Genomic DNA, 25,028 nt, shown 5'->3' on the forward strand with positions numbered 1-25,028 from the left:
TTTTTTTTTTTTTTTTTTTTTACATTTTTTACATTTTTAAATTATTTTTATTTTATTTTATTTTTTTTTATTTTTCAGAAGAAAATTTTTACTCGCATTGTTTTTTTCATGCCTAAAGAGGAATAAAAACACTCAGGAAAAAAAATTTGATTAAGGTTCTTATAATTTGTGCATGAAAGGGTTAATGACCACACAGTTTTATTTGCAAATGGCAAAATGACAAAAAAAAAAAAAAAAAAAGACTGCAAAGAAATTAAATATCCTTAACTTTTAGTTCGTAGTGTATGTACAGGCTGTGTGTCTATGTGTGTATGTCTCTGTGTGTGTTTGTGTGTGTGTGTTACAGTGTGTGTAGGTGTGTGTATGCATGTCTGTGCTGCTCTGTCTGCGTGAGAGCTTTATCACAAATCAGAGTGTCGGCGTCTGCAGAAGCTAACAGGGCAAGAGTTCACTGGTCTGTCTTTAACTCGGGGAGTTTCTCTGAGTTTCATGAGATCTGACTTAGTTTTACATGCGAAGGACCAAACAGCCCAGTGATCCGCAGAGGAGCCTCTGTCCGCAGCATAACTTCAACCTTACTCATGGATAGAACTTACTCAGCCACCGGATAAGTTCTGGCCGGTGTTGAAGGCGGTGTTTTTTTTTTTTTTTTTTTTTTTTTTTTTTGGTCTTATTGACTTTACCAACAGCAGCCGCGATGTCCTTTTAAAAGAGGCTAGTTTCTGAGGTAAGTCACTTTGAACTGCTTTTCCACTGCACGAAAAGGAGCAGCTAAAAACAAACACGGTTCATTTTTCGACGTCATAAGCTAGTTATAAAGTTGACGGGTTTTGTCGGTTAATTCATAGCATACAAAACACAACTGAATGTTATAAATCTGAATTATTTTGTAAAGTTAACATGCGTATTCGCGAAATGTTTATTCACAAACTAAGGCAGACGTAAGTTAAGAAGCTAACGTTAACTTTATGTCACTTAAAGCTGTTAAAGTTAGCTAACCTAACGTAGTCTGAACTGTCAGTAGAAACTAAGCACTTAAGGAGACTTCAACCTGTAAAATACATATAAACGAGTGTTGTTTTTTGCCACAGTTGTACTTTTTTAGTTATTACACCGGCTTTATGACAGGTGAACTAACCCCCTCTGTATAGACAACTCATTCACAATCCTGGTAAAGAGCTAATTTTAGAATTTAAAGTTAAGATAAATATTACTACAATTTTGTCCTGAACTGGCACACTATTATCTATTAAATAATGATACACAATGTTATTAAAATACTGCTATAAATTAAGTTGTACCATAACTTAAAAAGCAACAGCAAGATTGAAATACTTTATTATGGCATCCCAATATTAACAAAAATGTAAGTCTGAGACTTAAAGACACCAGATTATTCCATATATTACATTGCATATGAGTTTAGTTTAGGATAAATAAAATGTATTCAAGTAGTGCATGTTGAGCATCTTCCTTTAGAAGCAGCTGATCCTATCTATGATGATGTCACAGCCAGAGCAGGCCTGAAATATCCAGACATCTATGTAGTGAGTGTTTCCACGGCAACACAGCCTCCTGGTTCTAATGGTGGACAGAGACTGTCTCAGATAATTACTTTGGATAATGTGGGCCAAATATGGGGGGGCAGTGGGTGTTTATGACTGTTGACTTGAGGCACTGAAAAAAGCCTTTAAGTAGAAGACCACAAAGACTCTCACTGTGTTGTGGTGCTTAAGTACCACTACATGTCTGTAATTCTTGGCCATTTGACCTCTTGTGGAGATAAATGCGCACCAGATGTTGTGAATACCATAATAACATAACACATTTTACAAATGTGTCTTACATCTACAGGATTTCTGAACAGAGAGAATAAAACTGATGTAAGATGACAAGGCGGTCTGTCAGATCTCAAACTTCTCAAAAACTGTGTTTGTGTTCCTTCAGGTGCTTGTGTGAGAGGGACCCAACACATGATGGCCATTGGAGCTGATAGCTGACACTGTGGAATGAGAGGATGGAACAGACAGACAACCCTGCCCCAGAGTGCAACAACCCTAATGGGTTTGTCAACAGAGTGTTTAATGTTTCTCTGGATGTAGCCAATGAGACCAGCAGTGTTTATATTCAGGAGACTGGGCCAGGGCCTGTGGAGGGGCAAGGAGACACCCAGGCTGTCTCTTCTCAGACTCCTGTCAAGGACAGACAGGAGGTCACCCGGAGGCCCCGTGCCGCAGGGGGGATCTGGAAGATCTTGAACCGAAAGCGAGCTGTCTCAGAGCTGGACAGAAGACCTCACTCTATGATCCTGCCTGGCGAGGCTTCCATCCCTAAACTTTCATTTGCCGACAAAGTTCGCTCCTTCAAGAAGCTTAAATCACCTTCTGTGTTTCGAGGGAAGACAGGGAAATTGTCCACTGCCAAGTTCAGTAACTCCTTGGTGGATGAGGAGTCTTTCTGCCATGACGTCGGCACTCCTCAACAGTCCAGCAGGGGCACACTTAGACACCGTGGCAAAAGGCACTCATATGCAGGCTACACTGCAGAGTTTGACTGCTCGTTTGAAGACATCGACCTCACAGCTCCTACGGAAAGCAGTCACCCTGCTGTACAGGGTGAGAATGTCACTCAGAATGGTTGTAAACCATCAGAGAAAATTTGCTACACTAAAAGAAGCTACAACAATTCATCTAATTGTAACAAAACAGCAGCTGCTTGTGAAGAACCTAGCAGTAAGGGGAGCCCAAGGAGCCATCAGGCAGGAGGAAGGAGACACAAAGATGTGTGGAGTTACCTGAGGAGGATTTCTCTTTTGGGGAAGGCCAATCCTGTCTACTCAGAGAGGAGCTTTGATTCTGAGCTCCACTCTCTAGACAAGACCATGGACTCAGACTTTGGCTCTGTAGACTTTGAGAGCGTTAGAGACTTTCAGCCTCCTCTCCCGAAGCACTCGGACACCAAGGGGCACTTTGGCGGCCTGTTTAAATTTTTCAATAGTGTAGCAGAGACAGCCAGAAAATGGCGGACAACATCACGCTCCTTCTCCCCTCCGGAGGGAGAAAGGAGTCCAGTAAGCTCCCCAAGATCCCCACAGCGTCCAGTGGATAACATTCATAGTGTGTCCCTGACTTTCCACACCGAAGAACTTCCACAACCCCACACTATCCATAAATCACCAGTGACTGCTAAATCATCACACTCAAGTAGCTTTAACAGTGAGCCTCCAGGACATTCGACAGGTGGACGATCAACAAAGGTGGTCCTTAAGGCGTTTAAGGCAAATCCTGGATCTCAGCCTTCAAATGGCCTTCAGAATCAACATATAGACAAGGAGACAAATCACAGGTCCACTGCCTTAGCAGATGATCATCAAAAGCCAGGTGCTATCACAGAGACTAATGGAGAAGCAGAGATTGAAATACATCTGTTAAATGGTCTCTGTCAGGAGGAAAAGGTTGAGGGTCTGACAGGAAATGAGCAGGATTCCAGGGATGCTCCACCTGACACCACAAAGATGCAGGAAGTGAATACCCAATCACAACATGGTGATAAAGAGAGTACAACCAATAGCGTACCTGCATCAGATTCCACTGAGGAAATATTCAAGGTATGTCACTTTAAATGCAAATTGAGCAGGGCTAATTAATTAATTTTCTTAAATCCACCTGTTAAAAAGGCCATGTGTGTTTAAAGTATGTGTAGGATACATTTTCATGTGCAATTTGTCATTCATTTATGCTATAACCCCATTCCATTGCAGGCTTTTTCCTCATCATTAACATTGCTACAGGCATGCATCATGTTATTAATACGTGTATGCTTCAAAATACCATTTCCATAACTATTTTAATCACAATCATTGTTTTTCTCCTTGAAAGCATCGTCAGACAAACCAATATGTAATGTTTCCAGAGACATTACTCATTTCCTTATGATATAGGTGTGGTTGATTAACTGCCAGGGAGAAACAAAAACATTCAAGACACCAGCCTGTAAGGACATGAATTGTGCATCCACTGTTCAGTTGTCCTTTTGCTCCATCTGTTGGAGAGAATAGGAATAGTCTGTAGACAACACAATAACGTAGCAGTTTGTTGTTTCCTGTTCTTGTATGATGTACCATGCAAGGAAACCCAGGTTCTAAAGGAGATGTGTGACTGTGGTCGCCCCTGGAGCTGTGTGACGTCGTGCTCCATGACAGCACCCTTCCCTTCTCACTCCAGTGGAGACATTAGTCATCTCCCTTCTAGTCACACCAACAAGTCAGGACACATTAGTGCAAACTCCTAATGACAAAATGCAATATGACATCTCAATACTCAGCGCACTTTCACAGGGCTTTATTTTGCAAGGGCAAGAGCTCTGGGAAACGGTTTTGGGAAGGGTGTTAATATGCGGTTGTACTATAATTTAGAGCAAAGTAGAAAATTATTCTCTCTAATTACCAATTATTTACAGTCTAAATTTGCCTGAAAATAACTGCTTGATAATTTTTGGCTTGTCATTGATGCATCATAACAAGAGCTCTTGTCTATTAGAGCCTTTTGTGTTGAGACATAAGGCATATTTTGGAGAATCAATGGAGAAGATTTTCTTCAGACCTCACAACATAAAAAATGTATTGTTGTACGAATATCTGGGCCAAACTGCTGAGTATCTGTGCCAATCACAGCTGTGTGAGCAGATTGCCAGCCAGACAGGCAGCAGTGTAAGACACCCGTGCCCAACCATGCTCCACTCTAGCACAGAGAGGACCTCTGTACCTCACAAGCCTCTGCGTCCTCGTCCGGCCTCAGCTATACTGGACCTGCGGAAGCCGGGCCCTGACCGAGATCTCTACAACCACTATAGTGAGGTTGGCTCACTATGCCGGCGGAGACGCAGGCCTGCTCCCACCATGCTCCACTCTCCAGGGCAGAGACGGATGGCTGCACGCTCCAGGCCTTGTTCTGTCATAGAGACCAGTGTTACTAGGGAGACACAGTCCACGGAGCTGCACCACAGAGTAAGATGTCAAAAAGCAAACACAGGCATTTGTATGTATTCAGTTCAATGAAAGTCAAACTGCAAACACTGACACTGCAAAATGACAAATAAGCAGTTTTAAAAATACACATCAATGCAGTCATATAAAGTACGTGGCACACATAAATAAATAGCTCTTATACAGATTTTTCACAACTGAAGGTGGGAGGGCAGAGTGTTACTAGCAGTCTCAACCACCTCAGTGATAAAAATAGCTCAATCCCATGATGAATCAAACACACACTTCAGGCTTTGAAGGGCAGCCCAGTACTAACCCAGTATTTATACACTCACTGTTAGCTGCAACAATGCGTGCATGCTCTGCCCCATTTATAGAGGCCTGTATATCTGGGTGCAGCCTTTCCTTCAGCTCACCCCCCTCCTTCTTTCTTTCTTTCTTTCTTTCTTTCTTTCTTTCTTTCTTTCTTTCTTCGTGGGTTTTTTCCCCTCTCTCTCACTCTCTGTCTTTCTCTGTGGCCAATTTTCTGCCTCATCGCTCCCATAAGCTCTACCTCTCATTGCCCTAACTCAGAGTCAGTTCATTTTAACCTGAGAGACCGCCTGGTTGGCATGATGTATGGTCTCTCATGGTTTGCTTTAGGGCATGCACATCGACCAATGCACCAGAATAGACTTGCTGGATGTGAAATACTTTAATTCACAGCAAAAAAGGGGACAAGGCAGTAAGGAAGATTTTTTTTTTCATTTTTTAGAATTTTTTTTTTTTTTACGTGAAGGGCAGGAATGTGTGCGCATTCAACCTTGTGTGTGTGAGTGTGTACGTTGAAGTAGCTCTGTGTGGAATATAGGAGATGCCCTAACTACTCAGTACCCTCTAGGCCTTGTCTCGCCCTCCGGGTGTGTCACCGCTAGAGCCCCCCCTCAAGGCGTCTCTCCAGCGCTGCCGGTCCCTGCCTCTGCCCCCGAGCACTCTCACTGCCTTGGCGCTGCTCCTGCCTCAGTCAGGTATCATTGCATATATTTATTATCTTTTAATATTTAGATTATCAGTTGATTTTCCTTTGCTAAACTGACTGTGTCTTTGCTCTGCTGTCTGTTCCTTAGACATGGGGCAGTCATCATCGTCGGTGCGTCTACGGTCTGGAGACTCTGGTAGCTGCAGGAGAAGGAGACTTTTAAGACCTGGTTCAGAACCACTGCAGGTGAACATAGTGAGTTGAATGCATCCTGCATAAGCACCCACCCACCCATGCACACTCACACGTGCACACCCACGCACACACACACACACACACACACACACACACACACACACACACACACACACACACACACACACACACGCACACTCTCTCTCTCTCTCTCTCTCTCTCTCTCTCTCCCACTCTCTCTCTCTCTAAAACTGTGCAAATACAAACTAGTATGGATGCTGTTATCTCTCCTCTCTGTCTGGTTTTCAAGGCCTTTAGAGTGATTTGTGAATTACTATTGATAGTGAAAAAGAAAATGCCCTGACCATTGTATTTCCAATGTAAAGTATCTGTAGTGTTGCCCACACACAAACACTCACCCTTGTCACACGGTTTGCGTATGTGACAGATAGTGTAAATGTGAGATAATAGAGTGTATAATTCAGTTGGAGTTAAACCGATAAATATACTCTGACACTGGTAATACGGATATGACAAGGCATCGGTCAGTGTTTCATCAGATAATGAAGTAGCTGATCCGTGAGCATGATGGCCTTGTGGATTAATGTCATCCAGTACTCTTAGGCCATTACTCATTCGGAATTGGGCACCAAACATTTAAGATGTTTTTTTCTCAGATAAATGGACTGACATTCACCTCCTAAAAAAAGAAATGTTATCAAACTGCTTCTATATATGTGGTAGCGTGCTAAAATCTATGAAAGTATAAAATGTCTTTGTCAATTTGGTAAAATTAACTTCATGTACATTGGAGTAGTACTTCTCAGGAAGTGAAACCAGGTATTATAGAATTGTGGCTTTGATGTGCACGTGGCCTCAGGGGATTTCTAGTGGAAGGAAACGCAGAGTTCTCTGAAACATCCTGAGTGAACAGTTTCTGGGGTTGTGTCCAACATCTATGCATTTAGAAAGAACTGCAATACACACAGCCAGCCGCTATTTACATTATTATTTGATCATGATGACGTGAGTGCTGAGTTTGATCCTCCGTGTCCAAAAAATGTTGTATAATTATACAAATAGGAATCAATACATATTCATCAGCATTTACTATTACATAAGGACTGTTTTCTAGATTATGTGACAATTATGCTGTGGATTCAGTACGAGTTGAGAATGAACATTCACACTGCGTTAAGGACATGTGGGTAGATCTCACATTTTCTGTAGTAGGCTCAAATTAAAATTACTCACATGGTGTTAGCAGGGATTTACCACAACATCTGAAGTACATTAAATGCTACATTTGTCATCAACATTCTGCCATCTCAGCTGTTGAATTGTAAGATGGCATGTCTTTACACTGAAATCACAAAAAAACCCTGACCAAAATACACATTTGTGTGAATTTCAAAGAGGTGATAGTTTGATTATAACTTTTTCACACTGATCTATATAGTGTTTGTGAGCCATGGCACACGTTGTTGCCATGACACTCGCTGGCTCCTGTTCATCTTCTTGCTTCTATCTTTAGGCAGCCTTTTTAAGTGTGAGCTAAATAGAGAAAGCGTGTGGGTGAGAGAGAGAAAAAGGGGTGGGAGAGAAACAGAGAGAGAGGAAGAGAGATGCTCCCTTTTGTATGTGCACTTTTGTGTCACGGCCCTCCCCTGGGGTAGGGAACATGGACACATCACTGTGGAAATGTCTTGTGTGGGTCTGACTGACGAGGGAAGTGCATTTGTAGCTTGCTGTGATGCAAAGTAAAAAAAAAAAAAAAAAAAAAAAAAAAAAAAAAAAAAAAAAAAAAAATATATATATATATATATATATATATATATATATATATATATATATATATATGTATATACACACACACACACACACACACATATATATTGTACACGCAATATGGCACAGATGAGTCATGTAATTCATGCATTGTTTATTTAGTATGGATCTCATCATGTCAGGGCCGGATCTGTTGTTTGCAATGAAATGCAGTGTATGTTACAGTCTTCCTGTTAGGACGACTAGTGGAGCCGAGAGGCCGCAGGCAGAGAGAAAGCATCCTCACTGCAGTGGATTAACTGCTAATGCTGACGCCTCTCTTCTCGCTTTCATTTAAATGGATTTCTCCCATAGTCCCTCTCCTCTCCTCTCCTCTCCTCTCCTCTCCTCTCCTCTCCTCTCCTCTCCTCTCCTCTCCTCTCCTCTCCTCTCCTCTCCTCTCCTCTCCTCTCCTCTCCTCTCCTCTCCTCTCCTCTCCTCTCCTCTCCTCTCCTCTCCTCTCCCCTTTTTTCATCCCTATGCAGATGAGAGGACAGTTTCCTGTGTGTTACTAATGCTGTGCCTCAAGCTCTCCTATCAACTTGTCAGAAAAGGGGGCTGTCTTATTAAAGGCCTTATGCAGATTAAGAGTTCTCAACAGAAATCTTATATGATTCAGTTTGGGCCAACCTTGGTCTAACTTGTCATAATCATATTATGCAATGCTATCTATTTATTATGAACGCATGAGTCAGCAGGCAGTGGCTAGTTGGGTAAATAGTAGGGTGCTGATGAAAGAGGACAATGAGCTGTAGGACTACTTTTGCACATGCTTTTATCCACATGTGGTGAGCGCAGCACTGCTCATATGTTAATTTAGCCTCATAGTTTCTATTTGGATGTGCCTCCAAGGCCTAAGCCTCAACAGTGCAACCTTTGACAACACACTCTTGTCATGTACACACACACACATTTCACATGGTCTTCTGATGTATTCAGAATCCATGTGTCAGGGTGTTATGAGTCACCGCATTGACGACTTGATTATTTGGTGAGGAATGAACAGCCCCGTCTAGTGATATTTCTGTCAAACACTCTGTGAATGTGTAGCATTTGTTTGTGTTTGTTTTTGTTTGTGAGAGGAACCATGGGGAAAGGTGTTCCTTGAAACGTAAGTACGTGTAGTCCACGTTCTGATCAACAGGCGACCTAGAATCTAGGATCGTTCAACATTATTTCCCTGCCAAGGTACAGGCGAATATCCGCTGTGACTTACTGCAGCCACCAGCTAATACTGTTTTGTAGGAGGCTGTGGGCTTTGATAAACAGTAGTGCTGCTGACTGAATCTGAGCAGGTGGTTGTGTCAGAGCCTCTCCAGGCTGTTTCTTCCAAAGAATGGGTTTCTGCCTGCCAGGTGTGTGCATATGTGTGCTGCATATGCGTGGCTACATGCTTGCGCGGTGCATATTTTTGTTTGTGTTAGGAAGAGAGACAGAGAGGCTCCTGGCTTTTTCTCTTATGTAACTCTTAAGAGGGTTTCCTCTTCTCCACATGAAAGCCATTCTGCACTATATTTCAGATGGCTGCATGTTCCTAGTGCTGGAGGAGCTGTGCAGTTTGTTAATTCTCTGACTCACTGGTATATCCTGTTTTACAGTATCTCCTCATTATAGTCTCTATTCTGCATAAACATGCATGTCAGTGCATGTGAAGATGGCTATAATACATTTTGTTTTACGCCTTATAAGGGCCGGTATTCCTGCCCTGTGATTGCCACTAAAACTGTGGAATATTGGTGTCACAGTTTAACTTTGCTGATATAGTTTATTAATGTCACAACATGCACAGGTTTTTTAGCCAGTTTCAGGCCCAAGGCACCCTAGTGCTTGTTATCCAGTATCAAAATATAATGATTTGGTGTTATTTGACAGCACCACTATAAAGCAAAAAAGCCACTGGCTAAATTGTGTTATACTTGTTTTTCACAAATGAATGTACAGTGTTTGCTAATGTGAGAGCTCCACTGGTAACCTTCACCTTTACTATGTTAGTTTCTTTCCGCAGTTTTAACTTTTTGTGGGGTTGTACTCAAAACTTGCTTCAGAGATACTGTTTTTTCTTGCACTAACCTCAGGCAAAGACCTTGCATGCAAATGCCTCTTAATGAAATAGATCATTATTACTTTTTACTTGGTTTATTTAATGGCCTAAACAGAATCATAGTGAGTGTTATAGTGTAATTGTTATTGGCTGTTGTAATAGTAATTGGCTGTTGCTGTGCTGATTATGTTGATAAACAAAACAGAATTATGCTGGTACTGCTAGGTATTCACATTCATCCCCAGTGACCTGATTAGAGGTCAATTGGCTGTTTTGGTTACGTAGAGGCTAATTTCTGTTAACTGCTGCTGTGGGTATTATGTTTTTTTTATTAGAGTACAGTGAACTAACCCCATTTACTTTCCCTATAAAAAGCTACACCTAAATGATCATACAATGCATTTGTTCGTAATATTGACTGTCAACTAATGAGCTATGATCTGTCCAGCAGGAGGAACTTTGCAATATCCTGCAACATTCCCTGAGATCCCATCTGAATCAGCAGAGTATCCAAACAAATACAAGCAGAAGAGCCTCCATATAAATACATACACTTTTGTCTTTTTGTTTTTAATATCCCCTTAAACAGTTTCACTTTAGATTTAGCTTTTATATATGGAGATAGCAAGAGTGTCCTTATTTGTAACATAGACTAAAATAGTAGTCATTATGAACTTTTTTAGGAGCTCACATAATATCTTTTTCTGGCAGTGATAAAACTGACAAATGAGTAATCTGTTTTTACTGAGCTTTTTTAGGCTAGATAACAGCTGCGATCTGAATATAAGTTAATTAAGCTTTGTAGTCTGAATAAAACACATAGCTCCAGTCGTGGTCACTTTGTCTCTGCTCTAAAATAATGAGACAGAAACTAACTGCCTGTACAGTGGTCTGCTAGTTAGAATGTATCCTGCAGGCCTCTGTGAAGGATGGGCTGGATTTTTCTGGCAGCTGCCACTTCTTATGTACATTATTTAGCTTAACTTTCTCCCCCTGACCTCTCCGGCTCCACATGCGGCGTCAGAGAAAACCTTCCATCACATACAAATATTACGCAACCCCTCGCTCCTTGCATTTCCTCCTCATTGCCCCCCCCCGACCTCAGAGCTCGTCATCCCTCCTTCCATCACTTCTATCTTTATTTTATCCTCTTCTTACATCAGGGTTTCTTTCTCCCCCTCACCCCCCCAACCCCACCTACCGCTGTTCCTCCTTCCAGGCATGTGAAAACACCTGCTTCCTGGGGTCTGCTGTGTGCACAAACGGTTTGTGTGTTGAACATGAGGCTGTTTTCTGTGAAGAGTCGTATATTTTAGATCAGAGGAGTCAAACTCATTTTAGTTCAGGGGCTATGTATGATGTCAAATGGGTAAAATAATAACAGTGAATAAAGTTAAATTACATTAGGAAAGTGTTTACATCTACAAAGTTTCCTTAAAAATCTGAATAACATTAACAACCTAAAATGTCGTAGGAAAAATAAGTGCATTTTTAACAATATTATTCCTCAGTTTATCATTTACACATTTAAATTACAACTTACAGATCACAGTGGATCTAAAAATACATAAAACATTTAGTAACAGGCAGAATATTGTTAAAATTGCAATTGCTTCTCCTAAGACATTTCAGATTGTTCATATTTGTTCAGATTATTCACATTTTTGTGAATGGAGAGTTTGTAAATGTCAACATTTTCATGTAATTTTACTTTTTTTTTTTTTTTACACTAAAGCAAAGACAAAAATGTGGGATTTTCATTATTTATAGGTTATGATGATAGTATTTTACTGGTCTGATCCACTTGAGATCAAATTGGTCTGTATGTGGAACCTGAACTAAAATCATTTCACCCCTTTGATTGTTAAAGGTGCTGGAGACTTTCGTGAGCAATTTTTCATCAAATCTGTAAAACCTCAGTCATAGCCTAAGTATCACAAATCTGTAAGTCTTTCTGTGATTACTCACCTGAATCTCTTGCATTACGTTGAACAATTTCGAAGTGCCATCCACCATAAACAAACACCGTGTGTTTACATCTAGAACCTGGAGGTAACTCGGGCATCTTCGGAATTTTTTGTCACGACGTGCATTGTGGGAAACGGAGGCTCACGCTGCTGCTGCGGGGAGGTTCACGCAGCCGCCTGCAGTGGCAATTTTTGCATTTCACAAATTCATCCCACAGGACAGATTGGATCCTTTAGTGGGCTAGTTTTGGTCTGCAGGCCATATGTTTGAGACCTGTGTTTTAGATCAGGATTCCCACGGGATCTTAAAAAGTCTTAAAAGCTTTGAATATACAAATCTGCATATAATAGCTTAAAAAAGTCTGTAAAAAGTATTAAATTTGATGTGGTAGGTGTTAAGTTATGTTGCCATAAACTTGTTGGCTCTACTGTGTTTAAATGTGGGAAATGTCCAAGCTGCAAAGAAAGTAACATTAGTCTGTTCAGTTTCACCCATTCAAACCCGAAAATTTATATTGAAATTGGGAACCAATTATCACTAACTTTGCAGCCTCCGGTGAGAAATGGCTCAGAATGATGGGAGTCTGGTAGTTGGAGTAAATAAATAAATTTTCCTGAATTCTAGGGGTCACAAAATTTTGCTGGTATGGCTGTGGAATGGGCATTAAATTCTTTTCTATGTAGTCTTAAAAAGTCCTAAATTTAACTTGTAGAAACCTGTAGGAACCCTGTAAATGATAAGCTTGTAAGCCAATGTTTTACAGGAAAGCACGATATATCAGGTGGAGTGCATGAAGTCTTTGATGGGAGGAACTGACCTATCAACAAGAAGCTGAAAAACGCAGAATGCCAAAACATTCCTGCACCCAAACATTGTTTCACTGCAGAGTTTTGCATTTCAATCTCCCATTTTGCCTTTGAAATCTTGTGCTGTTGAAGCAGTGAAAATCTTGAAATAAATAAATTTTGCCCCCCCCCCCATAGGGATTATCATATCTGTGGCATCTGGTGGGCATTTTGGTGATAAAAATGGTTGAATGAAATGTTTTTTGAAACAGCTTTGACCAGAAATATGAAGAGGTAGCAAAAGCATAGATGTTCTTTATTCAAGTACAGTAGAAATACAAGTGTAGGCACTGATTCTTCTGTCTTCTCTACTTAAGTAAAAGTGAAAAAGTACTGTTTCTGAAGTTTGCTTAAAGTGTAGAAGTAAAAAGCATACATAGGGATGGGTAAATCTGGTCAAAAGATCATATGACAGTCTGTTGAGATAGAATCACCATCCAGAGTCTGACTCACAATTTTCTCGCTTCTTATGAAATGTAGATGAGATACAACCAAACGACATGTTTTCCTCTAGTTTCCTCAGCTTTCTGAAGGTTTAGGTTGTGTGTGCGGGCTTTTCTTGTTGTTATCTGACTAGAAACTGCATTTGTACCATTTTGGACCGACTTTATGGCAATATTGGGGCAGCCTAGAAGTTAGAGAACCAGCTTGTGATAGAAGGGTCATCAGTTCAATTCCCCAGATCAGTAAAGAAACTGTTGGCCAATGTGCTCTTGAGCATGGCACTTAACCTGACATTTGAACCCCAAGCACCTAACATGGCAGCCCACTGTTCCTAGTGTTCCTGTGTGTTCAGCCAGTGATGGGTTAAATGAAGGGGGTGAATTTTGGTGCATGTTTCCAGGTAGAATATACTGACAAATCAAGATCCTTCATCTAAATTATTATTATTACTAGCGGCATTGTACCCGTGGTGCCATTGTACGACAGCATGAGAGGCTAAAATCGCCCAGCATACCTCACAACATTTGAATACAGACAGAAAATTGTGCCTAGTAGATAGTCAGGTAATGTTTCTATTCATTTGGCGAGTTTGGCGGCGATCGGGCCTGTGAAGGTCTGTGGTGAGCTCTGACTTGGTCCGAGGTGAGCTGGGACCTGGTCCGAGGTGAGCTGGGACTCGGTCTGTAGTGAGCTGGGACCCTGTCTGTAATGAGCTGGGGCCCGGTCCGAGGTGAGCTGGGACCCGGTCTGTGGTGAGCTGGGACCCGTTCCGAGATTAGCTGGGACCCGGTCTGTGGTGAGCTGGGACCCTGTTAAAATCGCCTAGCATACCTCACAACATTTGAATACGGACATAAAATTGCATCTAGTAGATAGTCAGGTAATGTTTCTTTTCATTTGGCGAGTTTAGCGGTGATCGGGCCTGTGAAGGCTCAGGAAAATCCGTACAAACACCTTCCTGTGCTGTAACATCGATCGGACAGACGGACACAGAATGTGCATTATATAGTAGAATTTATATTATTTATATTACTTACTTATATATAGTTGTTATGACTACTATTACTGTTATCACTTTATTATAACTTTTATGCTGTGATTACTAAACTATACATCTATACATATTGTGCATATTATAATATTATAGCATAAATTAGCTATTTATTATTGTTTTATTATTATTATTATTACTTCTACTTTATTATTATTACTTTGCTACTTGTTGTTTCTACGAGTACTTTCTAATGTACAATTGGCAGTTTTTTTTTCCCACTTCTGTTTTCTAGAGTTATTGTTTCGCTATTTTTGTTGCAGTATTTCTTGTGTGTATATTCAGTGTTTGTGCTGCTATTGGACCCTCCATTTCCTGATGGTTTTGCCCAAAAGATCAGTAAAGTTCTATCTAATGTAATGTAATGTAATGTAATGTAATCTAATCTAATCTAAATATTGACCTGATGACAAGATGTAAATGAAGTAAACAGTTACATTTTCTTCTACATACAGTCACTGTTTGCAGTACTTAGCTAGAGTGTTGCAGCCTAATTTGTCCCACTGGAGTTTTATAATTAATCCAAAATATTTTCACACTAGCATAATTCTTGAGCATCTGTGTAAATCAGAGTCACTGCCTATTAGAGATCAGAAGCCTGGCCCGCATCTGTCAGACATAATGGTAATTCTTCAGGACCAAAACAACACTGTACACAAACTCTGCAAGTAAATGCAAACTAAACCAAACATTATTGTGTGGACAGATGCTAAAATATCGCTACAAAGGGCCTGAAACAAACACAGTAGCTGAGCAAGTAATGTGCTAATGATATTAATTCGGTTTTCCTGTAAAATACCATAATTACGCAGATAAACAGGCCATTTAAAATAAACAGTAGCAGAGAAGAAAAGTTTTGGTAGCACTTTTATTGTTTCTTTTTTTTTTTTTTACAGCACAATGACATTATTATATAGCAAAAGATCATATGACAAAAGTAAATCGAATGACTTACTGAGACTGATCACGATCTAAGGTTACCCTGTACTCATTTGTAAAGGATTTTTCTAGGCCAAGCTTACTGAACCTAGGCTGAACTGACCTGGAATGAAATAGTGAAAAAAAGAAATAAAAAGCTGAAAAAGTATGAACTTGCTTAGTTTTCAAATTTTCTGTTTTTTTTTCTTGGTACATTTGTTGTTAGTTATTCACAACAATACAAATACACAATGTTCTATTAATGTAGCTTGAAATCAGTCATGATCTTGGGAAAAGTGTGCATTAATGTATAGTAAAAATAAGCTATATTTCTCCTTAAATACGTTAAAAATAAGGTAAGATAACGAAAGGTGAAAAAATACACGTTTGTTGAAATATAGGGAGAAAAAGTCAAAAGTAAAACATTTTTAGAAAAATAAACAGTCAAGCAAGGTACAGATATGTTCTTCAGTATTTGTACATTTTGTTCCACCTGTGGAAAGGTGTCAGTTAAAGTTTGAAATATAAAATAATCAGTATTAAATTTTCTACACAAACTAGATGCGTTTCCATTGACCCTCAAATTGCATAACTATAACTTGGAAAAGGACAATTTCGCTCAAACTCCGGTTTTTTGATGAAAAGTTTTTGTGCTGGCAAGAGATGGTTTTTCAGACATAGTGCAAGTAGTATGTCACAAAAACTCAGAATAGTTTTAACACACCAGGAAACCAAATCATTTTTTGATTTATTACAGAATAGAAGGGCATATAAGGTATATAAGGGTATATAATAATAATGAATATATTTGTAAATCAACATGACATTTATGTTCGTTGCCATGTTTATGGAATGACTTCTCGTGTCATCTCGTGATAATGAATAAACAAATTATCGCATTTGCAGTTTAATGGAAAAAAACGATATTATACTCTTGTTTTTTCGACATTTAGTAAATATTTGTAAAGTTTTGCACAGATGTCCAATGGAAAAGCCACTACTGATGCAGATGTCATTGCTAAAAACTCAAGTGGGGTATTACTGAGCCTTCTGGTCTTACCTCCAACTGTCTCATTCTGTGGGTGGCTGACAGAGGTCTGATGATTTGTGACACTAGAGCATGCTGGGTACACTAACAACCAGCACAGTGAAACAGCGCCGGCTTTGGTACACGGCCAAATTATCACATAGGTCATTTGGTTTCATAACTTGGACCACAGCTGGGTTCTTTAAACACCAGTCTGTTGGTTTTATTTAAGTACAGACTAGCACCGGCGCCGGACAAAAACATAAATAAAATAACAGACTGTACTTGCAGACTGTGTTTCTTAATGCCTCCGTTTTGTTGCAGTTTGTGGAACTCAGTGTTGTCTTTGGGGAGCTTGTTACAAAGACTTTTTTAACAGAAGCACTGTGTCCCTCGTATGACAAAGTCTACTGAAATCAGAAATTTACCACACCTTCACTGAAGAGTGAAGAACAGCTTTAGGGATTTCAGATCAAATAGGTTGAGAATTTTTATTTGTTTAATACATTTTTATCCTTTTACCACATGAATAAAAGATGTGAGTTAATAGAGGAGCAGGGAGGTCAGCATGCACACAAATGAGGAAGCCCACCAGTCAAAAAAAGGGGCTCAAGATAGAAAGAAAATACGAAGATCAAACAAATACTGGTACATCACAGAAACAGCTGAACTAGAAAGGAGCCCAATATTCAGATATGTAACCAAATTGTACTGAACTATACAAAAACATGGTTGGTCAATGATGCATCCATGTTCAGTTTTACATTACATATATTATAATGCCTATATACATTGGGTTTCTTTCCCCACATAAATATGTATATATATATATATATATATATATATATATATATATATATATATATATGTATATGTGTGTGTGTGTGTGTGTGTGTGTGTGTGTGTGTATATATATATATATTTATATAGCATTTTAAGATACATTAACACCAAAACTACTTACTTATCAAGTTTCACATCAATCTGATTTAAAATGGAGAAAAACGACTTTGACCATGATTTGGACCAATAGATATATCTTCTTCGATTTATACATTTATGATGGACTAAACATCCTCAGACTGAAAGTGGTGTCATTAAAATAAGACAAAAATGGGCCTCTCACAAATATTTTCCAAACGTTCTCTTAGTTTTCAAAGTATGTTGGGCTGACACAAGTATGTTATGTCAGATTCAGGAAATGCTCATAACTTCAGAAAACAGCGTGAATGCAAATGCAAAAACAGAAACTCGACAAAAAAAAAAAGAAAATTCGACACGTTTTTTTCATGTGTTGTATTGTTAGCTAACCCCATCACTTAGCTAACAGCAATATAATTCGCCTACATCTATGATAACAGCCACAACTCATTTCTATGTTCAGTCTCTGGTCAAATATTCTATGAAAACCCCACTGCCTTCTGTTGAGTTCCTTTCTATCGCTCAACTATAGCAGAAACAATCGCTACACTAGCAGCAGTTAGCTTAGAAATGGAGTCAGCTAATGTCAACAGGCGTCTGACTCCCAGCACAAGGAATGTTCCAGTGCAAACATTAATTATGAGCATGCGCAAATATTACATATTGAGCCAAAGTTAGATTTTCGAATTAGAAATGTACAGATAGGTAGTATGGGTAGGTAATCTGAGTGTGATGACACCAAACTGAGATTTTCGTAGTGGTATAGACTGGGTTGAAACGAGGTGGATGTATGTAAATATTTGCTTTTGTCTGCATTGCAATAGATCAGTGTCATAGTTAATGTACAGTGCATTTGCAAAGAATGGGTCATTTAAATTGCTGTATCATGGAAATATGGAGGAGAGACAAGCCATGTATGAAATTAGCTTCTTATTTTATATAGCCTGAGCTCTGGTGGTGTTTACCCTCAGACTCTGTGTGTTTAGTTTCTCTGCTGGAACTGCACAATGTTATTCGGACTCACCAGGGCCTCTCGTGAAGAACACAGTGACGGGGCAGATTCATCTTGTTCTACAGTCTCCAAAACACACACTCTGCACTGCTTCATCTTTAATAATATTTCATTTTTAGTGGCCTGTGGCCATTTTATGAAGTATGATTTGGAATCTTGTGAGATCACCTTGGATGTCTGTAATCCTGATTTCTCCACCCTTTCTGGCAGAACCAACCCCAACCTCATCTATCATACTCGTATTTGTCAATTTTTTCTTTAGCTCTGACCCACTGACTTGCCTTTACACCAACAACTAAATTCAGCTGAACGAATAAACAGCTGATGTCTGAACAATGGTAAAAAAAAAAATAAACTGTACTCAGGAAAAGTCCAGCAATTTATTTTTAGGCACTTTGTGGCTGAAAGGCCTGAGAGGAAGCAGGAAGTCAGTGTGGTTGTCGTGGGGATGGGAGGGGAGTAGAAGAACTGGAGCAGACTGGAGGGGAAATGGGTGTGGTGCCTCCCATTAGCCAAATACTTACTGACCACAAACAGAATCATTTGCTAGTACTAAAATAAAGACATAGTTTATTATTGGATAAAGGCCGGTAAGGTTAGCGCTGTCCTCAAAATATACACAATTAGAACTGAAGAGCTGATCTGACACCGAGATGTGAGCACGGAGGAATGTGGGCAGTGTTCTTTTAAAATAGATGCTGAGCAGAATTGAGCCAGTTCAATGTATTTCTACACAATTTGGTTTTATAATGAGTGGATGTGCAGCAGAATTCATTGGATATGCAGAAATTCAGAGAAAGTCTTCAGTAAAGAGAGATGAGATGCGTCCTGCATTAAATTGACAGAGTTTGATTCATGAATTTCTTTCTGGTATTGGAATTAAGTTAATTCTTGGAAATATGGGTTTTTATCTCACCAGCCCATAGTCCACGAGCTATTGTGGAGGCGCTGTGTCTGGCGGCATCTTCGTTGTCGTCATTGTCTTCATTAGCAATTTCTTCAAACATTTTCTCTGATGAAACTACTTGTCAGATTTATTTGACATTTTAGTGTAGCTCCTTTGGGACAATGTCTACAAAGTTTGTTCACAGTTTTGAGAAATTTTGATTTTTGACCACAAGACTCTAATATAATGGCAGAACCTGAAACCTTGCAAATTCAAGTTGTTATTGATGCTTGATAGAACATGCTAGTGAGATACAGGGCCATCGGTCCTGTTTTTAGTCCTTTATACCATGTCATCCAAAAGGCAAAGGTCTAGACATGTTTCTTTGCATTATTGAATCTGGTTTATTGAAGGAAGGTGTTGTGGATGCACATTAACAGGACATCAATTCACACTCATGGTCTGGAGGGAGTCCAGTTTGATGACATTAGCTTGGCCTCTGCTATTTACACATGATATTCTCCCTTTGGCTTAACTGAACAGTGGTTTCTGATGTGCATTGGGGTAGTTATCTCACGGGGAAAGATGTCCCAATCAATTTCAGAGTGAGCAGCTGCGTCTGTGGAAGACATTCAGGGTCATTTTTGCATGTGACGGTGAAGATCATGTCGGTCAGTTCAGTTCAGTACATGGGCTGCAGTTATACAGACATTGTAGCTAACCTTGTGGATTTAGAAAACAACAACCATAAGCACTACTGTATTAGTGGCTCTGTATTTACTTTTTAATTTGTAAAGTGCATGATGGTGAAAACAAGGCATCAAAAGGATGTTCCTTCTATTTCACATGTGTGTCAAGTGAGGGAAATCGTATAGGTAAACATATGGGGGATAGTGTAATTTTACAAAGGCACACCCCCTTGAAGGTACAAGGAAAAAAGCCAGTTGGATGAATAGTCTAGGACTAATGATAAAGACATACTTTGTACCCTTATACTAGAAAAGTGATGGACAGAAAGATAAATGGATGCCACGAATACTGCGAATTCACAGCAGAAAAAACTCTGAGGAGGCATGTGCATTAGGAAGAGCATTTGTACAATACGCAACTGTGATTTTCACTGCTGGAAATATACAGCATCTCCTATTGAGCATCTGTGACTATGCAGTATTATTATGTTGTATGTTGTATGCAGTATGTTGTTGGCGTGTATGGATCAGTTTGCGTTGTTCAATGTGACTGTAGTTTGACCGTAGTCTTGCTAGTTGAATGTGCTTTGCTAAATCAAGGGTGAATATTTCTGTCGCCCATTTACAGGATTATCATTCACCTTCTTTCCTGTTACATTAAAGAACTACAATCTCCAAGCTGCAACTGCACCCTGAAAAAAGCAAATTTTGACAAAGACACACAACTTTTTATGTGCCGTTTTTATGCTTCCTCATACACATGTTCCACCAAAACAACTGACACTATTTGTGTCACCACCTAAACCAAATAACCCAGATAATGTCACTGTCAATGTCACTCACTTGCACATTTGTAAAAAGTCACCTGCTGCACGTTTGCTACTTTATCATTATTATTATTATTGCTATTTTCTTTAACAAAGTTGTTTATATTTTTTATCTCTTTATTTTTCTATTGTAGTGATGCATACTGTCTTGTGCTGCTCACACTTGAATTTCCCCCTTGGAGGATCAATAAAGTATATCTTATCTTATCTTATCTTATCTACAACTTTCCCCGTTATTCCAGTACAATAATGGAGAGTGCCAGATGTATTTACAGCACGTAAAGGTGTATATTTTATCGATGTTACAGGTGTACAAAACTAGTTTTACTGTATACGAGGGAGAGTCAAAAAGTTCTCAGACAAAGACTGTGTTAAAGACAGTTCCAGTGATTCTACTAAGAAGGAATCCACCAATAGAAACATAGATTGCAAAAGTGTTTAGACTCTAATGGAGCTTATATAGAAAAATAATTTTGTTCTTTTGATAAATAAACTTTTTATTACATTTGTCTGAGAACTTTATGACTCTCCCTCTTATGTGTGAAGAATAACATATATGTATATGAGGCTAATCTATCCCCAATCTAAAACTTAAATCTAACTTTTATAAATTTTTTGGTGGAAAATCTCAAATTTAAAGCTAGTTATAACTTAAATTGTAATGCCACAAGTTTTCAAGTAACATTCTTGAAATAAATAGTACCTGTGTGAAGACCAGTGTTTACACTCAGGACAGTCATAGAGAAATGTTGATACTAAGTCTCTAAGTCTACTAAGTCTTAAATTTATAATTTTGGCATGATGTTTTCGTTTATAATATTTCCAGAACGTTTTAATGGAAATTCAAAGATGTTAGAGTAATCAGTATCAGCCGTTAGTCACACCAGATATATAACAGAACGTATTCCTCCCCTTTACAGTTGTCAAAACAGTGCACTTCATAATGATTAGCTGCGTCTCTGCTTATGTTGCATGGAATTTAGTGCGTGTAAACCGATTCAAGGTTCCAGTCAGTCTTATGTTTTCTACCATGTGATTCTCTGCTGGTGAGAAATATGCTGCTGTTCTTACAAACTCTCCCTCTCCCCTGTATATGCATGAGTATATTAGCATTGGTGTCTGTGCAGATTTAGACTTTCAGATGTGACCTTTGTTGTCTAAATGTCAGGGAGATTGGAGAGGGAGCCCACAGAGGTAGGGCAGGCTTATGTAATCTGCTCACTCTGCGTTTACACACACACACACACATGCAGAGAGATGAAAAAAAAATGCTTGTTTGAGGATGGTTGTCATATCTCAGCTGTGATGCTTCGTACAGCTCTCTGCAACTCACTGAAAGGCTCGCTTTCAGGAGCCATTGCTTTTATCTGCATGTATGTGCAGAAAGTGCTCTGGAAATTATTTATGGCTTTAAAAATACTGATATAGTGCACTCCTTTGGTGTTATTCTTTTAAACTTATTCTGAGGTCTTTTGATCCATCCCAAAGCTCTCAGTGGAATGTGAAGACATGCTGTAGTTCAGTGAGGATGTGTGTCTGTCTGTGTGTGTTGGCGTTGCATGCTTCACTGGGTAGATGGCTGGTTTCAAAGTGTGGGAACTGAACTGATTCTTCTGTATGAATTCATTCATGATCATGTTGTCCCTTCATAATCTGCCGACAATAAGAAACGCCAACACTGGGACAAGTGCTGCAGGGCAGATTCCACTCAAGAGGGATGAAATGTTCACCGTAAGTAGTACCATGAATATGAAGGCCAAAATAATGTTGTGCATGCCAATGGCAAACACGTGCATCAGATGGGAGCTGGAGCCATTTTGTTCTGTCACTCACAACACTGTGAGTCTTAAAGTAGTACTGCAGTGGAAATCTGTGTTTTGAATACAAAATATGTATCCCCTATTGGACTAAAAAGTGGATCTGAAATGCATAGCTTGTTCCTGCCTGGAGGATGTCACAGCACAAGGTATTCTACCTGGTTTGTCGGAACCCCCCACCAACCCCAAATGTCAGGTAGAATTTAGTTTAACCCATAAAGACCCTGTATTACTTTTGTGGCAGTTACAAAAATGAATTATTAACCTGTCGTAAGTGTTTTATCACCATATATTATAATATTATCCTTTGCATTTTACATTTTTTTAAAGTGAAAATAAGTTATTTTCCTATATTTAATTCACTGATCATGTACATGTTCATAAAAGCTCAGATTAAAGTTAAGGGTTATTAGGTCAGGAATAGAGAGAAATAGGTGATGTTATCAACATATATCATTAACTTAACATAAACCCAGTGTGTCCATTCACTGTCACTTGTCAAAGTCCATGGGTTTTACTGGTGAATCAGCGTCGTAGAAGATGATGATGTTTCCACGTTTACTACGGAGCCTCTGAATGTTCAAATGGGTCATATCTGATGACCGCGAAAAGATGACAATTATTTATATGTATTGATAGGATTAGTGGATCAGAAGTTATTAAACATTTTAGATCAGTAGATGATTTTGGTTGCCTGTTGCTGTTTGGGTCTTTATGGGTTAAAAATATACTTGTGGGAAGTAACTGTATACAAATACTTTGTTATTGCACTGAAGTTTTCAGTGACAGCTTGTTAACTTGACTGCCTACAAGTAGGGATGGGAATCGAGAACCGTTTTTTTTTTTGAGAACCGGTTCCCAGTAGCTCAGTTACTTGGAATTGTTTGCCTGCCTGCTTAACGATTCTGCTTATCGATTCCCACCTTTGTTGCGCGTGCGCGATGACATCACGCATACGCTGCATTGTTTTGGTCAGAACGTAGCCAACATGGCGTTGAGGCAGAAACAGTCTAAAAAGATGTCACCAGGTCCACTAGAACACTGTCGAAGGTTCCATATCTTCAAAAGGGCGGAATCCCTCCAATATGTTCAAACATTTGTCCACAGCATGTGAATCATTTACAGGAATGTCACGTATTTGATCCGCTACCTAGCGATGCTTGTGAATGTAGCAGCACAGTGAACGCCGGGCCCAGTTCTGGTTCCGGTGTGGGCAACAAATGTCTCACCCCTTCAAATATAAGGGTCTGAAGGTAAGGGAAACGAAAAGAGGTGCACAACAACAGGAGACAAGCCAAGTCGAGCTGATTCCACATAGTAGAAATGCGGCAATAGAGGAATTCGTAAAGTGTCTTTAGTTTCACTTTCACTGTACCCCCCCCCACACACACACACACACACCACACCACCACCATCACCACCCCCCCGAACCGGCCCGGTGTCATCTGTTATTATTATTTGTACATACTGTATATGTTATATTTTCTGTGCAGAGATGGAAATATAAAAGACTTTTAATGCAAACACACCCGTTTGTACTCTTATTCGTTCACCCAATGAGTATCGATAAGAGAACCGATAAGGAATTGGATCGATAAGCAAAATCGATAATGGAAATGGAATCGTTAAATTCTTAACGATTCCCATCCCTACCTACAAGTTAACACAAATATTTACAGGACCACTTACATTTCCAAAATAGGGTTTTTACTTCAGTGTTGATTTTAATTGCTGATCATTTTATTTTTCCGAATGTACAACATTAAGACTAATTTGATCTTGACATGGAAGGGACGGTAACATATAGACTAGACAGTTCTGTCGTGTCTCTTTCATTACATACAGTAAACACAGCATGACGATGATGATGATGACAATGATGATCATGATTTGATAATACTGTCATGCTATATTAATATGACATCAGTTTCAGTTAGCTCTGAAAAAAAGAATATGTAAAAGCGTCCTTAGTCTGTACTGTTTTTCCTTTATTTGAGTAATGAAGTCCTTCTACCTTTTTGTTTTTACACACATCTGTGCCTCTGCCTTGTCTGTAAACATTAAGACATGACCTCTTCAGAACCATGCATTTGCATACATAACTGGAATGATTAAGAACTTAAACCTCTTAGACTGCTCTGGATCTTATTTTGTTTTTCAGTCAATCTTGGCTGTGGCTTGGAGACTGTTAACTGTGAGCCTGTCTGAGTTTGACCAGGCAGAGTCTACTGTTAAGACACTGTCACGTTGCATCATGGCTAGTGTTGACCTCTAGAAGGGACTAAGTGAGGATATCGTGGCCTGCGCTTCATTAGTTTCAGCCATTTCTTTGTTTAATCTGCTCTCTTTGAAAATGTCACACTAAATTGCTGGAAGACTTATTATTAAAAAAAAAAAAAAAAAAAAAAAAAAAGCAAATGCAAACAGTTGTGTAATAACCAGTGCCAAGTGTAATATTGCAAAGTGGAAAGTATTTTAAATGATTTTTTAAAACCATTTGTGCAGTTTGTATAGCCTCCATGATGTATCTAAAGGTTACAAACTGTAATGTGACTCAGTGACGTCACTTGCTCTTTGGCTTTGTTTCAACAGACACATTAACATAAAGCCATCGATGA

General features: G+C 39.3%; 1 protein-coding gene across 5 annotated transcripts in view; it reads left to right on the top strand.

Moving 5' to 3' along the window:
- The first annotated feature begins 438 nt into the window (after positions 1–438).
- Positions 439–25,028, top strand: part of arhgef9a (Cdc42 guanine nucleotide exchange factor (GEF) 9a) — a 57,893-nt gene continuing 33,303 nt past the window's right edge. For 3 of the 5 annotated variants that reach the window (XM_030145353.1, XM_030145356.1, XM_030145357.1), the window contains exons 1-5: positions 439–727; positions 1,948–3,607; positions 4,673–5,005; positions 5,865–5,991; positions 6,091–6,197. In XM_030145353.1, the coding sequence (XP_030001213.1) occupies positions 2,018–3,607; positions 4,673–5,005; positions 5,865–5,991; positions 6,091–6,197 (2,157 nt within the window). In that variant the 5' untranslated portion in view covers positions 439–727; positions 1,948–2,017. The remainder of the gene's footprint in view (positions 728–1,947; positions 3,608–4,672; positions 5,006–5,864; positions 5,992–6,090; positions 6,198–25,028) is intronic. The other 2 variants (XM_030145354.1, XM_030145358.1) reach the window with 2 other exon arrangements.

This window comes from Sphaeramia orbicularis, chromosome 10 (assembly GCF_902148855.1).
Source record: "Sphaeramia orbicularis chromosome 10, fSphaOr1.1, whole genome shotgun sequence".
Lineage (NCBI taxonomy): Eukaryota > Metazoa > Chordata > Actinopteri > Kurtiformes > Apogonidae > Sphaeramia > Sphaeramia orbicularis.